A 17998-nucleotide genomic window follows, 5' to 3' on the forward strand; every position below is an offset into this window, starting at 1 on the left:
ACCTGAATTCCTTTTCTCTCCCACATGATGTGGTGGATGTCATTCTTTCGGCCAGGCGTGACTCCACCAAATCAATCTATTCTTACAGATGGTCTAAATTTGTCACTTGGTGTGGAGAGAAATCTGTTGACCCTTTGAAGGCTCGTTTGTCTGATATTCTGCAGTTTGCTCTTTCTTTGGCGCAGCAAGGGTTTGCTGTTGCTACAGTCAAGGGTTATCTTTCGGCACTGTCGGCATTTCTCTGTTTGCCGGATCAGCCGTCATTGTTCAAATCTCCTGTGGTTTTAAGATTTTTAATGGGCCTTACAAATACATTTCCTCCTACTCCCTTTATTGTGCCTCAATGGGACTTAAATCTGGTGCTTACTTTCCTGATGGGTTCTCCTTTCGAACCTTTGCACAAGTGACCCATGAGGTTTTTGTCTTTTAAGACGGTCTTCCTTGTTGCAATTACCTCGGCAAGGAGGGTAAGTGAGCTTCAAGCTCTTAGTTCAAAGCCCCCATTCTTGACTATTCATGCTGAACGAATGGTTCTTAGGACCAGGTCTGCTTTTCTGCCTAAGGTGGTAACTCCCTTCCATCTAGGACAGTCTATTACCCTTCCTACCTTCTATCCTCCCCCTCACCCTTCCAAGGAGGAGGAGAGACTTTACCGCTTGGACCCGAAGAGGGCGGTGAGCTTCTACCTGGACAGGACAAGTGAGCTCAGGGTGGATGACCAGCTGTTTGTTGGATTTGCTGGCTGCAAGGAAGGAAAAGCTGTGCACAAGCGCACACTTTCAAGATGGATCATACTATGCATCAAGATCTGCTACTCCCTGGTGGGTAAGGAACCTCCAGAAGGTATTAGGGCTCATTCTACTAGAGCAAAGTCTTCAACATCTGCTGTGCCTGTTGAGGACATTTGTAGAGCGGCAACTTGGGCCTCCCTCCACACTTTTGCGAAGCATTACTGCTTGGATACCGAGGTGAGGAGGGACGGCCACTTTGCGCGTTCTGTCCTCCAGGATTTTCTGGTATAGGAGAGGGGACACCCTCCTCCGGGAGTGGGGACTGCTGTGGGACTCTATTCACAAGGTGAGGAATCCACTGGCAGATGTATCTATCAGAAGAACAAGTTACTTACCTTCGGTAACGCTTTTTCTGGTAGATACAATATCTGCCTGTGGATTGCTCACATGCCCACCCGCCTCCCCGTTGTCCACTCTTCTATACCTTAGATAATGGCAATGTCTTAATATATATATGTTATTCTCAAAAGCAGTGTTTTATTCTACTTGATTTACTGCATTACACTGTGTGTGTTATCTTGACTATTGTATACTGTGTATATATCTACTGTTGTCGGTCCGTCCGTGTGCCTCGAAGGCACGGACAAAAGGGCGGAACTGACGTCATCACGCCGGCGTGGGCCTATTATGGTGTCGGTGACGTCATCGGAGTCGCTAGCGATGCCGTGCCTCTGTGACGTCGTCCACGTCGACGCGAAGCTACAAAAAGAATTTCCGAATGTTGCTGACGCAAGGGGATATTCACAAGGTGAGGAATCCACAGGCAGATATTGTATCTACCAGAAAAAGCGTTACCGAAGGTAAGTAACTTGTTCATCTGACAGTCACTGACTCAAACAGGCTGTTGCTTATTGCGAGGGTCAGCATTTTGTTACATCAGGAGTGTATAATAGGCTATTATTTATGGTTAGTATAATAAAACATAGTGAGGATACAAGTAGGGCAGAGGCCCAGGCACCTATGGTGAGTAATCATTGGTTACCTTCCCAGCTAAAAAAAACAGTGTAATGCATATACCAGAAAGCGTTACTTCTCTCACTGTATCCCTAGACTCTTGTCTCTAATTTACCTTTATCCCCATCTGGGCACTCCCAATCTCTGTGCTGTCAAATCAGTCAGGGTTGATGAGACCTGAAGGTGGTCTTCAGGGAACACTCTGCGTTCATTGTATTGTATAGTCAGCAACAACAATAAATATACAGTGAGGACTGAGGATCACCAGTGGCTGACAAGTAGAGAACCTGTTTTTTTACTAGCGACTCAGTAGTTCCTCAGCTATTCATGGTGCTAATCTTTCCAGTTGTCTGCAATAGGGATACTCTTCCTTATCGCTCACAAACTTTGCTGCCACTACACCAGGTCTGCAAAGCTCCCCAAGCCATTAGTGATCCTCTGCTGTTAACTTGTGTTTCTCCTGTTTGAGAACACAAAGCTGATGACTGCATTGGAGCCTTCTGTAGGTGCACCTCAGCAAGCACTCCCACCCCTGAAGAGTCTCTCAGGCCGGCAGTATTAGATAAAGTCAAAACAGTATGCCTGTGTGGTCAAAGGGCACTGTAGTACAGTAGACCTGTGCTGCCGTGGTCTTCATTTCCATTGTGCCTGATGCTCTCCCTAATCATAGATTCAGTTCTACACCTTAAGGACTTTACTCTTCACATAATTATTGTCATTGAACAACCCACATGAAACATACGAATACATCAATCATGTGTTGACATTTAAAAAGAGAAGATACATATAATAATGTCAACATTATTTTTGCAAACACAATGGTAACAAATCTTGACTCAAGTCTTGACCGGAGCTTCTGCTCCTTGAGTTATTTGTGGACACCTGCAGTCAGTTATTGAATGTTGAAATGAATGAGGTCATGTATGAGGGTACTGTAGTGATGCATTAGTATGAGTGCCCATTGTTATACATACTGCAGGCAGCCCTTAAAGGTTTGTGTGGCACCCAGTACCTCCTGATGTATACCTGTGAATTTCGATCTCCATTCTGTGAGACAACAGCTCAATGAGATCTTCCTTGGGGCCCAAATTGTTGAATTTTCAGAGGTTACGTAAGCCAGGAAGCTTAGTGCTTCTTCTGATGCTGAACACTAGGCGGGAAACTATTCCTATTTGTTGTAGAGATGTTTGAAAATACATTGCACAGTTGCCATCTTGTTTTTGGTCATGTCATCTGCTTAAGTTGTCTTGTTCCAGCTGCAGGATGGTTGTTTGCTGTAGTCGGGGTTTTCACCCAATATAACATGCACGCAGGAGACCTTGTCTTTTCTCGACCCATGGAATACAGCGTCTCTTGCCCATCTTTGTATTGTTGTCCTTATAGTGTAGTAGACCTGTGCTGCACTGCTCCTGCCCTGCTTTAAAAAAATTCTGACTAACTCAGTATGTTGTCCTACAGAGGAGTGGTGAATTCTGGTAGAGATGGGATTGACCCACTGAGGTCTCTTGTTTTAATTAACACTGGATTTATCTTTAAAGTTGAATGTTTCGGTGACTGCACAATCACTGATATTCATTTCTCATCAAAATCCCATCAGGCAGTTGCAGTGTTGCAAAATATCTGTTTTTATCTTAGTAAACAAGCCTGACTGAAGAAATACCGTTTATAAATGTACTGCCTCTTGAATAATGCTTCTTATTTTGACATAAACATTTTTAAAATAGTTATATTTGTCTGGTGCTCTGTCTCCATTTGTCACTATCAGGGTCAGCCTTCCCTCCTGCTCCACCCATGTTATCCAGTAAATCCCAGTCACAGATGCAGGAGCGATTCAGGTTTTGCTGCCGACATCATGATGAAGACAACTGGTGTCATCTTGCTTCTTGCTATCCTCTTTGTGCTTCCTGTGGAGGGATTGGACCCTCCTCCAGGTGAGTGCATAGTGATTGGGCTTTCAGTACTCTCCACATCTGATTGGAAGTTGTGTCTCTTTGACTCAATTCTAAGTGAAAAATAATTATCTTGTGTCAGGGACGTCCAGACTACTACGAGTGAAGTCTGCCCCATAGCGGTTTATCTAAGAAAGGGCATGAGGAGTTTGAGGCTAGAGGATAAAGAATGTCTATTCAGTGTTTTTGTGTCAAGAGCATAACTTATGTGTCTGAAGTCAGTGAGCTGCGTGTGGCGGTTTTCCTCCCAGGGCCTTTGTTCTTTTTTGAGTTTCATATAGCGCAAACTAGACACAAGACACCGGGTTTCAGAGCACTTTACATGAGCACCAGTTTCATTATAGAAGGACACATTCATTTTTGTTAGGCACGGGGAGATTAAGCGATTTGCCCAGAATCACAAGATGTTGAGTGTTGTTGCAGAGACTCAAACCCGGTTCCCCAGCTTCGAGGTCGCCTGCTCTAGCCGTAAGGCTAGTGCCCGATCTCACAGTGAGCAGTAGAATAAAAGGGAGCATTTTGATGTTTCCATTCACTTTCATACATTACCGCACGAGAAGATCAAGTATTACAGCTGCCAGGTTTCACAGATGTAAGCTTGACTAGCTGCTCCAGGCCTGATTTTTGAGTTTCATTCTGCGACTTGTAGTTCTGATTTTAAAACCAGGTAAACCCAACAACAAATCTAAATTCAAGAAAACCATCAAGTGGTTCAGCCAGTTGCACATGGACTTGGGAAACTTAGCAGGGCTGTGTCATGCTAATGTGGAATTCAAGACCTCAGATGGTACTAGCAGACCACCACTCCATGCCAACATTGAGCAGTCCTGCAGTCATGGGTCCGCAATAATCACAGTTTTCAGGTGTGCTAGTTCAGTTGAAGTGAATCAACACTACAAGTCCTGGAATGCTTTTGTTTGCTACAGAGAAGCCCAGCACTTGGATACACTGTGCCTGGCATGGACATGTGAAAGTAACAATGTCAATGTTGACGACCTGCTCCCCCATTTGAAAATCTATAGTTTTCTGTTGCCCCAGCAGCCAGTAATGCCAGAGCCACTGGTCCAGACTGAAGTTTCCATTAAAATCAGATGAGGTAGAGACCGGGTTGAGAGGTTTGGGACTGTGGTACACATCTAATGTGGAGGGTGAATATGACTCCCAAAAGGAGAACACATTGACAGCATATCACTAACCTGCGCAAAAGAAACTTATCCTTCCTGGGATGTGTGTGTGTGTGTGTGCGTGTGTCAGGTGAATATTACAACAGTGGTCGTAACCTGTAATCATAAGACCCCTGGGGGTCCATGACTGTTTTATGAAATAAAAAATATTTCTATGAAAATGAATAAAGTATATACAAATAAAGATGCAAAACTGAAAATGTGAAAACTTTTCCTAATTTTGTTGTGAATTAAACAACATATTTAAATATTTGATCATTTGGTGTGTACTTGTTTTCATATTTTTGTGTATTGTTTTTGAGGTTCAAATCGTAGAAATTGATTAGGCTGGAGGTCTCTGGTTCCCAATAATGACTCAGTGGGGGTCCCCGGATTCTAGTAGTGTTCGGATCTACAGTAGTCAAAAGGTTAAGAACCACTGTATTACAGCACATGCATTGAAATAGAGCTTCTTGAGTCGAGGTAGCGCCAATGAACTCTCCCTTGACATATCCTGGAGTAAAATGTGCTTCTCGAACTTTGGATCTTTTATATATTCACTGGTTTGAATCATTCTTCATCATCAGGCAGGGAATACCAGGTACACCAAAATAGCAGTACACAGTGTTAAATTACAGTATACTATATAAAATGGCCATAGGTCTGAAACATTGTAGATTTATTAACACATCCACCTCATTTGAAAGCAACCAAACGTTAGCCAGTGAGGTGGTAGCTTAAGCTCTCCTACTCCCTGTAGAGACGTGTGTGAAAGAGACCCCTGACAGAGCTCTGCTCTAACCTTTGAATGAACCCAAAATGTGTTACTTTCTTGATCTGCCGTCAGTTTGTACAAGCACTGTCTTCATCACTGGACTACTGCGAGTTGTTGGTCATAAGGAAAGTTTCAAGGATAAGGAGGCGAGGATTATGCATTCTATTCTTCACTTTATTACATCAGAAGCCTTTAAAAAACCAATTAAAGAAGAACAACAGCAGACTACATATTCCCTGAACCCCAGAGGCATGAGTCTCTATAGTAATCAGAGTATATTCACAGTCCATCCCCGTATATATAACATTATGACGTTCCTTCCAGTTCCTCTTCTTCACTGGAGGAATTCAACCTGGAACGCATTTCCTAGTCGAATTTCTGATCATTTCCTACAATAGAGAGGTAACACCCATTATCCAAATCTTTGTAATATAATGTGGGTTCAATCACATCCATGAGCCTTCAATTTGATAAACACATACAAATTACTTTACTTACTGATAATGAAGTGGGTCCAGAGATCATTCCATGATGTACCCCGTGTGGGATAAGCCTAGCCTCATTGTCCTTAATAGAAGTCAAACTTTCCTTCTTGCTAGCTAGGACATTTTTCATTCTATGTCCGGACCAGAGGTGAGGATTTTGCATGTTCAACACTTACTTACTACCAGAGTGGTGGCCTCCTAAATGGGTTTGAAATAGAACTTTTTGAAGGTAGACTCGGATGACCAATCCACAGCATTCATGATGTCTTCAAATCTGCCACTTACCTGAATGACCTTAGATACCATTGCCCCTCTGGTGGAGTGGGCCTGAACGTATGCACTTTCACACCAGCTTCGGCCATGGTCCACCATACCCACCTGGCAATAGAAAGAGTCAAAATTGCAGTGAACGTTTTTTGCATGGCAATTAAAAGTTGTTTCTCACCTGCCGGCCTAATGACTACTGTCATCTCCTCATATTCCATAATGCATCTGACTACACATAGTTTAGGATGTTCTGAGAATGAAGGATAAGATACCCATGGTATTAGTCTTAGTTCTCGTAGAAAGGTAAACATGACTCCTTACAGTATGAAAACTCTAGCAGAGATATCCAATGCCCTCACATCTGATACCTGTTTACACTAAATGAGGCATAGTAAAATAGGCAATTTTTCGTAGAGCTCCTTCCATGACAGGTCTGGTTATCTTGACAGTAAGGATTGCTGTGAGACATCATTAACATCCCATAGGCCCGCATATATGGCTCCAGTGGTCTAGAGACCTCATCAGCTTACAGACCCAAGAGTGTTCTCCTGCCGGTTTGTTATTAATAGTGTTATGTCTGGCTGATTTGGCCGACCTAAAAGAATTGATGGTATGGTTTGCCATCCTTGAATGTGTTTAACCTCTGCTCCCAAGGGATCCAGATTTCGCGCCACACACCAACAATACCATTGTCTGAAAGCCGAGTGATATCTCTTGATGGTGCCTGAGGCTCTGGCTTGCTGTATAAAGTTTGCAGCATCCGCTGAAAGTTGGTTGTCTTCCCTGCGTCCCCGGAAATTCTCCAAGCCATGTGGGAGAGGTATCCCTGAAGGACCAGGGGATGCTGGGAACCCTGTAGGTCACAGAGAAGGGAAGGGAATAATGGCAGTGCAATGGGAAGGTCCCAGGACAATTCCAACAGCGTTGTGAACCATGCCTGTGACTTCCATATCGGTGTGACCAACACCAGGGAGGCTGACTGTTATCCGACCTATGCTGCTACCTTGTGGATCATCAAGAATAGTGCCTGGAAGAAGGCATCAACAGCTATGGCTTCTGGGTCTGGTCTTCAGCTCATGTATCGTGGAAGTTGATGGTCAACCGTGATTTAAAAAGGTCCAGATCTCAAGGACCCCATCTGTTTTATCAGTGTCTGGAAAATCTTGGAGCCAGCTGCCAATCGCTGCTATCCGAAAAGTTACTGGAATTCCAGTCCGCTACTGCATTCTGTAATACTGGTGGCTACTTCACTGTCACAGAAATCTGTTTTGAAGCTAGTAATGGCAGAAATCCTTAGTCAGATTCTAAAGAGTCTTCGAGCGGGTGCCTCCTAATCAATTCATGTACTGGATCATCAAGATGTTATCCATCTGAAGCAGAATGCAACAGGACACCACCCCCACCTCCCCCATTGACACATCTTCACATCTGGCCCCCCAGCCCAGGCGGCTGCCATCCAATTCAATGACGATGTACGACGTGGTCCTAAAGATCACACTCTCATTCCAGGAATCCATGATATCGATTCACCATTGAAGTTCTGTCCTGACTTCTTGTGTTAGGGATATCAGCTCCAAATAGGTCAGACCTCGTCGTAGGTGAGTGGCTTTCATCCTCTGCAGGGCCCTGTAATGAAGCAGGCCCAGGAAGATGGATTGTATGGACGATGATAGTAGTCCCACAATCCGGGCCAATTGCCGCAAGGAGATTCCGTCCCTCCGTAGGACTGTTCAGAGTTCCTTCGGATCTTCGATACCTTGGAGGATGGTGGGCTCAGGGAAGCTGAGATAGAGTCGATGAGATACCCCAGTAACGCCATCTGTTGTTGATGATGAAGTCTAGGTCTTGTAGTAGTACAATAGTCATGCTCAGATTGCGTGTGAGTTATATGGGAGACTGTTCCATGAGGAGGATGTCGTCCAGGTAAATAATCACTCGTACTCTCCTTGTGTGCAGGGTCTCTACCACTGGCCGCAGCAACTTGGTGAAGCACCAGGGGACCGATGACATGCCGAAGGTAAGCCCTTAAAACTCGTAAATGTTCCCCCTCCAGTTGAATTGTATGAATCGTCAGTGCGTCTCGTATATGGTAACCGACAGGTAGGCGTCCTTGAGATCCAGCCTGACCACCCGGTCCTCTCCTAGAAGTATATCCCTGAGTATATGGATGCCCTCCATCTTGGAGTGGCAATACACTTGTCACTTGTTGAACTCTTAGCTTTTGGGTGAACTACTGACCTGTAAATGGCACTTTTTTGCGCAAGCTCTGCTTCCTCGAAATCTATTAGGTGCATGTCCTCGGTTGAGATAAACCATGGTCTCAGGCGTGCATCCTGCACGGAGGATCCGTAAAACTATATGTTAAATCTCCTCACTGTTTGGTGGACCCATGTGTGTACTGTGATCCTCCCCCAATTGTGCATGAACCACAGGAGTCTCCACCCTAGATCTTAAGGAGAAGAAGGGGTAAGGCTTACCAGAGTTTCCTCCTGTAGTGTGGCTCTTTCCTCTGCCGGAGCCCCTGCTGGGGTAGAATGTTCCCTCTAGGCCAACATTCCAGCTGTTGTTTCATTTGAATTGGGCTCAAGAGGGAGCTTGCTGGTATGACCGGCCGGAGGAGCGGCCCTTGTCTCTTCTGGCTCCTATAAAAACCTTTCTAGCAAAATTCTTTTGTATAGAGACTTCTGCCTTGTCAAGGGTAGAGAAGGTAGTCACAAACTTATTTAACTCCTTGACAAAAGGTTCCACAAATACGTTTACCTGAGCTAAGGCCCCTGCTTCCAATGTAGCCGGTTCACCCCAGCTTAGGATCGATCTTGTTGAGGAGAGATCTCCTCTTTCCTGCTGTTAGAGTGCAATTAACATTGCCGAGTAGGCAGATAGCTGTCTGTGCACAGCCAGACACTATCTCCGTGGACATGGGAACCCCTGATTGTTTGGAACGTCCGCCATCTGAATTATTTGAGTGAGAGGTCCCACTACATCCAAGAGCTTATCCTGGCAAGTCCCCCAGGATCTATCAATGACCTACTTGTGGTCCCTCATGTATTTGCTAAAAAAGGTGCAAAGCTTGTCATCTATATTGGGTGTGGTCAGTCACTACTTTCCCCTTCAGAGATGGCATAGGACATTCCCCCCTGAGTCTTGCCCTGAACTCTTTAATTCAGGGGCTGGCGATTTTTGCCAGCCATGTACTCGGCAACCTTCTGGTCTGGGGTCCACTCTACTGACCTAGGATGGTATATGTCAGTTGGGTCAAACATGTCCGAGTATCCCCCGTACCCGTCCGGGGATTCAGAGAAGTTGGATCGGGCACCATGGTCTGCCCGAGTCCTGATCCTCATTGGAGGAGAAATCCCTGTCTGATTCACCCTCCCCTCTACAGGAAACCCCACTACTAGGGTCAAGATTTTGGGGGACCTCACCGCAGTTTTCTGTAAGTTTCTCTTCCTCCCGGTAAGGTAAATTTTTTAAGCGTGCACGCACTCTTATGGAAGATTTGCCTAAGCCTCTCGAAACCTTCCAGGTGCCCTGCGTCGCACTCAGAGGCCTTGTTTCCGCCACTACCACTAGGTCCCGCTTCCTTAGAAGAGAGTCATTGAAAACCTTGGGAATACATTTAGTTAGTTTGTCTACCAGATCCCCAATGGGGGGGGGGAAGGGGCAATGCCCTGGAAATAGCTTGGGACAACTCCTGACCACAGCTGGAGGAAGGCATTCGCGAGGCCATTCTTCCTCAGCCTCCTGAAAGGATGAATATTCATGGTCCCTAGCAGGATTCATCTTTAATGAGAGTGAGAGCACACAGTCAAATATAAAGAAAAATGCCCTTTATACTCCTTAGGGCAACCTCCTTGCAGGTGCTCGAACTGCAGTTTAACCGGCTGCAATAATACCAAATCGCCACCAGGTGGCGCTGCAATGCTCTGTGTTCCCATGGAACTGTGGCATACCTACATCATTGGTAAGTGTTCTATATTACATCATTGTTAGGTGTTCTATGAGGCTGCACTGTCTTGTTGTATTCTAAAATTTAGATAGTTCAGTTAGCTGTTGGACTTGCTTGTATGATGACCTGTCCTTGTACCTGCTTGGAATAAATACTTCTATCAAATATATCTGGAGTATTGGATACTACAATGGCGACAGGATGGGATAATTGAACTCAAGAACTCAATTAAAACCACCTCCAGATTATTTTCTTCGTTCCAAGATCTTGAAGATTTTAAAAGACTTTGATTAAGAACATAATATTGTGAGCAGCGCAATTTTTTTTTGTTTGCCAAGCAGAGCGCACTGCTCATTTGAGGAAGGACAAGAATAAAGAAGATATAACAAAAATCGTGTTATTGAAAAATCGGTAACTACAAGTTTATTTTCTTGTCTATGGTGTGGCTGCATTTAAACTCCATATACAGTGAGTGGAAATCGTGAGTAATTTCATATTTGTGAAGCGTGAATTTTGACATATTTTTTGCACAAGAAACGTGTTTTAGAAAATTAAGAAACTCCTACCGGCTCAAGTGCATCTTTTGAGTCGTGGCAACGTTCGCAGCATGAGCGCTGGTTCAGCTTGACTCGCGCTGGTTAAGCTTGACTCGCGCTGTGAAACAGAGTGACAACACACAACGTATCTTGTCATCACGTGGAAACGTGTACGCGGCGATGTCATCACGCACATCCACGCAGCGGCCATTTTAAAGAGCGTCTGTTACCAAGATAAACGTTTGCTTAGCAACTAATCTACGCGTAGAGATTTCATCTATACCAATTGAGTTTGCAAGTGTTTTGACATTATTTTGCACTAAATTTCCAGCGCTAAAGTAAGTGGAACAATTATCTGACATTCTTATATGGAATTAAAAAAATAAAAGTGTGAGTACTAACATCTATCGTAGAATAATCTACAATACATTCACCACATCCACAAAGATCTACTTATCACACCTAAGAGCAAGTTTTATAATTACTTGTTCCCTCACACAAATATGGCTTCACAATCTACAGGGTTGGTTACTCCTGTTCCATTTCTTCCTCGACCTGGTGAGCCTTCCATCAAATGGATTGATTGGAAAGAGTACTTTTTAAACTATGTAGCAGCTCTCGAGGAAGAAAATTATGAGGCTTTCACACCATCAAGGAAAAAAATGCTTTTGCATAATTTAGGACCAGAAGGAATAAGGATTTATTTACAAACGGAGAAGAAAACAAGTGTGGATAGCAGCTCAGACATTTTTCTGGATACCTTAGCTGATTTAGACAGATACTATCAACCGACTGTCTGTGTTGGAATAAGCCGATATGAATTTTTCCAAAGGAAACAAAAGAAAACTGAATCTGTGGAAGATTATGCATCATCCTTAAAGAAGTTATCGATAAATTGTCAGTTTGAGAATCTTCATGACAGTTTTGTCAGGGATCAGCTTGTCATGCACTGCAATAACGCTTCCATTCAGGAAAAGCTTTGGGTTTGTGGGGATTCTCCATTGAATGAAATAATAGCCATTATTAAAAAAACAGAAATGTCTAAGAGGTGCGCCCAAGTGGCACTAAAAAAGGATTGTGATAATAAAATAGTCGCTATTGTACAAGAGAAAATAAAGATTGATGGCAAGAAATATGATTATCGCAACAATAGAAAAGATAATTATAAGAACAAAAATAATAGTGATAATAAGAATACTTGTTATAGGTGTGGATATACAGGTCACACTGCATTTGATAATAAATGTCCTGCTTTGAACTCTAAATGTACGTACTGTGGAATACTGGGCCATTATGCTAAAGTATGTAGAAGACGAGTTAACAAAAATCAAAAAAAGCATGTAAACTATGTTAATGAAAAAGAGGAAAAAGATAGTAATAATGAAGTAAGTTCTGATGATGAAGAAATACATTGCATATTAGATTTTGATGACACTGACAAAGGTGTTTTGAATGTCAGTGTAAATAGGAAAAAGAAACCAGTATGTGATATTGACATTGGTGGGGTAACCATTAAAATTATTGCGGATTCTGGATCCCCTTATACTATTGTGCAGAGAGCAGTTTGGGATAAAGAATTCGCAAAGTTCATCAATAAGGAATTAAAACCTCCAGATATTCATCCTGTTACATACACTGGTGAGAGAATTCCCATGGTGGGGTATGTAGAGGAACTTTTCAAGTTCAAAGATAGGTCTACCATGGTGTTGGACTTGGCCCTTTTCACGGAAATTGTTTGCTTTTTGCTTCCCCGAATTCAGGATGTCCCCCCTTTATAATGTAATTGTATAGGCCCTGTGAGGTTGTAATGCCCTGGGTAATGTTAAAATCCATGCTAGGTGCAGGTGCCCTCTACCCTCAACATGGCTGCTGCCACTGACCCCTGTTACTGCAGCGTGGTCTTGTTAAGGCGCATTCTAGTTGCCAGGAGCTGGCAGGGACCCCAAACATTGTTGCCATTCCAGCCTGCCTTGCCTGCCCACAGTTAGAGTAGGGTGCTGCCTCTTAAGTTGAGTGAGGTACCCTGAACGCCGATTTTCGAGGTACCGACGGACAGAGCGGTGCTTCCCCTGGTCAGGTGGGGTAAGGTCTGTACCTCTTACCAGTCTGAGTATTCACACGACTCAGAAGAGTGGAGAAGAACGATGCGGACACCTAGTGGATTCAGGTGATCTCTGTATCAGTTCTATCTATGTTGGTTTTGAGCACTGTTTTGTTTCATTAATCACTTTGTTGCAGTAGCCATCAGTATATTTGGTCCTGAAGAAAGCAATGACATAACGTGTCGATAATTGCTGAAACATGTCGACCTTATAGTATATCCGGGCAGTCTAAATTTTTGTGGCTGTTACTGACTACTTTTTAATGTTGGAAGAGTGGGTAGCATCAGAATAAAATCACTTCCAGTACCCCCCATCCAATTTTATGACACCTTTTTATTTTATTTTTTCACACACCTTTTTGTGCACTGCAACATCAGTCCCTCTTTTGTGCCAATATCCTCATAATTGAGTAACAAGACCATAGAAAGACCTGGCTGATCGGTTGAGGGCTCTTTTATCATCTGGGCCCCCCTCTGTGAACACCCAGTGGCCGCCTAGTGGTGGTCTTGAAGGAATCCCAAATGATGAAGGGCGGTTCCGTGTGGTGACTGATGGGCATCCTTGCCTGACCACTATGTGGGTCTGTTGAAGGGATGACCTTAGATAGATATACACATGGCAGGGACATTTAGGTTTTCTTGTTAGTTTACACCTTGCGTACACATTTTCTTGTTAGACCCTCTGATATTTTTTGTGTTGTTCAGTACATGTAGGGAACATATCGGAGCCTGGTCTTTAAAAATTCCCTTTGGTCCTAACCAATAGTTATTGTTTGACCCTGAACTAACCCACTGATCTGGCCCGGCGGGAGGGGAGAACCCAGGGACCATCTACAGTGACCTGCTGACAAGCCCCCAACTTAACCCCCCTTCAAGAAACCAAGAAACTGCTATTTACAAGGGCGCCAAAACCATCAAGCGCCGAGAAGAAGTCTACGTACGCTTACCAGGTACTGGGCTGTGTTACTTCTGCGCCCCTTTTGTCTGGACCTGGGCCCCGGCGCTGTCCTGTATCATCCCCTCTGCTGTCCTGCTTCGCCTGGACTGTTAACAGTCCGAAACCTGAAGTAAATTGGGCTACCTGAGTAGCGCTGGGGGGGACTGCCGATCTGCTGAGCGCTATTGTCAAAAGAGCGCTGTGGTAATTGCCCCTTTCAAAAGCGCTGACAGCCTTATTCCTGCCCTGCTTGCGCTGTGGCCCAAAGCGCTGCTGTCCCTGAAGCCCCCCTGCCGAGGCGCTGCAGAAATACTCACCGCCGCCACCCCGGGCTACCTGCTGTGCCCTGAGGAGCGCAGATTCTGCCGACAACTGCCCCCTGCGGCCCCCGGTGCCGTGAGAGGGCCGCCGCCGTGTGCTGTGGGCCGCGCTCGGCCCGGAAGAGTGAGGGGGGAGAGGCGCCGTCATCCGTTGTGCTGGAGGGCAAAAATCACCGCCGCAGCCCAGCCCGAACGTGGAAAGTCCCTGCGGCGGCTCCCGGGACCAGGAGAGGGCCGCCGTAAAATTCCAGTCAGGCCGCAGTAGGCCCGACGAGGCCTGAAGCCGAGGAAGCCGTTCTGCCGGCCTCACGTGACGGGGGTGCATCAAGCCACGCCCCCGCCACGCAGTGATTGGCCGTGTGGCCGGGCCCCTTAAAAGCCGAATCCTGATTGGTTCCCGGGCCGTGAGCACTACGGAAGGCCCGGGAACAGCCTCTCCTCTCCAGAGGGCTTAGCGAGAGTGCAGGGTCCCCCACCAGCCTCGGGAGGAGCAGCGGAGCGAGCGGGCTTCCCTAGAAAGGCCCCCTCCCTCCCGAGGCCAGCTGAAATCTTTGCAAGGGCTCCCCGGGGAGCCGAAGAACCCCGGTTAACCCCTGCAGTCGCCGGACCTCACTAGAGGGCTCCAAGAGGAGCCGGAGCCCTCCCCCAGAGCTTACGCAAGGGCCTTGGAAAGGCCGAAGAGAGAAGGTAACCCCAGGGAGGTGGGCGGGAGGCCGGAGAAGGCCCCGGGTTCGCCCCTCCCTGGGGGAAAGTTGAAGTTGGGCCCCTTTGGCCCTAATTACCCACCGAAGGCCCGGGGTTGGGCCAGAACATGAACTAAGCGCATCGGGGACCCCCCCTCAATTGGGCAGTAGGCCTGTGTTGACTGCATGGTAGAATGCACCCCTGACCTGGGGGTCTGTTACTGTTTATTATTGCCTGCTGAAATGCGCATTCTTGCAAGATGAAATGTTTAGCCTTGCCTAAGAGGATTAATGAAATGTTCACTTTTCTCCTTTGATGGAATATGGTCCTTTGAGTTAATGCTACCCACGTTAAAGGAAATATTTATCCCCGAGTAAGGAAAGGTTTTGCTTATGCCTAAAGAAATGGTTTCCTTCTGCAAAAGGAAATGGTTCATATGCCTAAGCCAAGTTTTATATGTTTAAGGCTATGCTGATCTCGAGTGTGAAGAGGTGCTCATGTTACTGCAGGCACTGCTTCTTACTGCCTTAGGGAATGGCTTTGAAGTCTTGTTAAAATGGTTGCCTAGTGAAAGGGCCGGTTTCACCCTACTGAAATGTGTACTCCTCATTAATTAAATGTTTTACTCCTGTCTAGGGTAGGGGTTCCTGAATGCCTACAGTGATATAGGGAAATGTTCTACTCTTAGCCTTATGTATGGTTTAACCTGACTAATGAAACGTTTCACTCCAGCTAATTGAAGGTTCTACCTTGAAAGAAATGTTTAGGCTCCTGTTTGGCACTGCATCCCCTGAATGCCTGCAGGTGAATAGCGATGGCTCTACATAAACTGTACTCAAATGATTCTTTAATGAATTCTTTGCAGGGGCGGGCTTCATGAAATGTTTATCCTATCTAAGGAACAGTTGCCCAAATGCCTATAAGTGCTATACTGCACGGGTTGTTTATTAAGGAAATATTTTACCCATGCTGGAGGCAGTGTGTAAAATTACCTGATGACATGCTGGTTTATACCTGATGAAATGTTTTACATTTAATGAAATGTTTTATCCTCATGTAATGCACTGCTTATTTCTGCGGAATGATATGTTTTACTCTTGCAAAGGAGTTTTATGTAATGTTCACCCTTGCTTGGTGAAAAGCCAATTGATTTGCCTACTGAACAGGTTACTTACCTGAAGACCTGTGGCCTCTTGCTACAGGATATGCCCATCCTTGCCTGATGAGCTGGTTGTCCAAGCTAAATCTTTCATGAAAAGTTTATTGTTAACTAATGAAATGCTAATACCTTCATGAAATGGTTTTTGCAATATGATACATTGATTATTGGACTGCTCCCTTTACTCCCCTCTGATGAAATGCTTTGATGAGTAATTGAAACTGTGATTTTCCACTCCTGTACCTCAATCTTATATAAAAGTTATTTGATTTTCAATCAAACTCACTGGAGTGGCGTCAGACATTGCGTGCCTTTTATTGTCTCAGTGGTGGCGTGTGCTGTGTAGTCACTTAACACCTAAGCTTTCGGGTGCCTACCTGCTCGTGCCAGGCTACCCCCGGGGAACTGGTGACCCCAGTTCCTACACATGGGAAAGCATTATGTTGCTGAAAAAGGTCCATCTGTATTGGGATGGATAGATCAGGGGGAGTTGGGAATCATTTTAAATCCCAAAGCAAGTGATCAAGTCATGCTTATAGATGACTTTGATAAAGTCTTTATCGGAAATATAACAAAGAAATTTCCAAAGGTATTTTCAGGTGATGTTGGAAAACTAAAAGGGTTTTCTCATAAGATCATCTTGAAAAAAGACAACACTCCAGTATGTCACAAAGTAGGGAATATTCCTTTAAGCATTAAAGATGATGTTTTGAAGGAATTAGATATTCTAGAAAAAAAAGGGATTATCGAGCCTGTGGAGATTGCTGAATGGTTGGCTCCATTGGTTATTGCACGCAAGCCAGATAATCGCCTTCGCCTATGCATATACTTAAGAGATTTGAACAAGAATATCGTTGTAGATAAGTTCCCTCTTCCAAAGATTGACCAACTTCTTGCTCAAACCAAAGGTGTGAAGTCGTTCTCCACTCTGGACGTAACGTCCGCCTACCACCAGGTGGAATTACATGAAAGTTGCAGAAATTTAACAGCATTTATAACATCTTTCTGGTGTTACAGATTTGTAAGAATGCCGTTCGGTCTTGCTAGTACTGCTGCTGTTTTCCAACGATTAATGCACCGGTTATTCAAAGGGATCAGCGGTATTACTTATTTTCAAGATGACATATTGATAATGGGACATGACCTGAGAGAACATGATGATAGACTGGAGTTAGTGCTTAATAAATTAATGGATAAAGGGTTGACAGCAGAATTGAAGAAGTGTAAATTTAGAATGAATTTCGTAACTTACTTGGGACATCAAGTGAGTGATAAAGGTATTTCACCGAAAAAGATATTAATGGAGGCTATTGAAAAAGCCCCGTCCCCTACTTCCAAGGATGATGTGCGATCCTTTTTAGGATTATCAGAATTCTACTCTAAGTTCATAAAGAACTTTGCTATAAAAACTTTTAACTTAAGACAGCTTCTGAAAGTCAAGAATGAATTTAAATGGAGTGTAGATGTAGAACAAGATTTTCAGAACATATAAACAGATTTGACAAATGCTTTTCCTTTGCAAGCCTTTGACAATTTTGCTCCTAGCATTATAACAATTGATGCAAGTGACAAAGGATTGGGCGCTGTCCTTTCTCAAATTAATGAGTTAGGTAAAGAAATCACCATAGCTTTTGCCTCACGCTCATTGTCTCCAGCGGAGGTCAGATACTCTGTGATTGAAAAAGACATGTTAGCTGCTGTGTGGGCGATGACTAAATTCAGGCAATTTGTGTGCGGAACCAAATTTCTTCTACGCACGGATCATGAACCCTTATTGAAAGTCTTAACATCTGAGAGTAGTATTAAGGCTACTCCACGTATTGCTAAAATGAGTTTGAAGTTATTGGATTTCCATTATGAAGTGGAGTATTTACCGGGGAAGAGCAATCAGGTTGCTGATTATTTAAGTAGGTCTCCCATTCAACAAG

General features: G+C 44.5%; 1 protein-coding gene across 2 annotated transcripts in view; it reads left to right on the top strand.

Annotated features, from left to right (window-relative positions):
* The window catches only part of LOC144762020 (uncharacterized), a 604519-nt gene that overhangs the window by 218310 nt on the left and 368211 nt on the right, over positions 1-17998 (top strand). For both annotated transcript variants that reach the window (XM_078647186.1, XM_078647185.1), the window contains exon 2: positions 3511-3676. In XM_078647186.1, the coding sequence (XP_078503312.1) occupies positions 3511-3676 (166 nt within the window). The remainder of the gene's footprint in view (positions 1-3510; positions 3677-17998) is intronic.

This window comes from Lissotriton helveticus, chromosome 6 (assembly GCF_964261635.1).
Source record: "Lissotriton helveticus chromosome 6, aLisHel1.1, whole genome shotgun sequence".
NCBI lineage: Eukaryota > Metazoa > Chordata > Amphibia > Caudata > Salamandridae > Lissotriton > Lissotriton helveticus.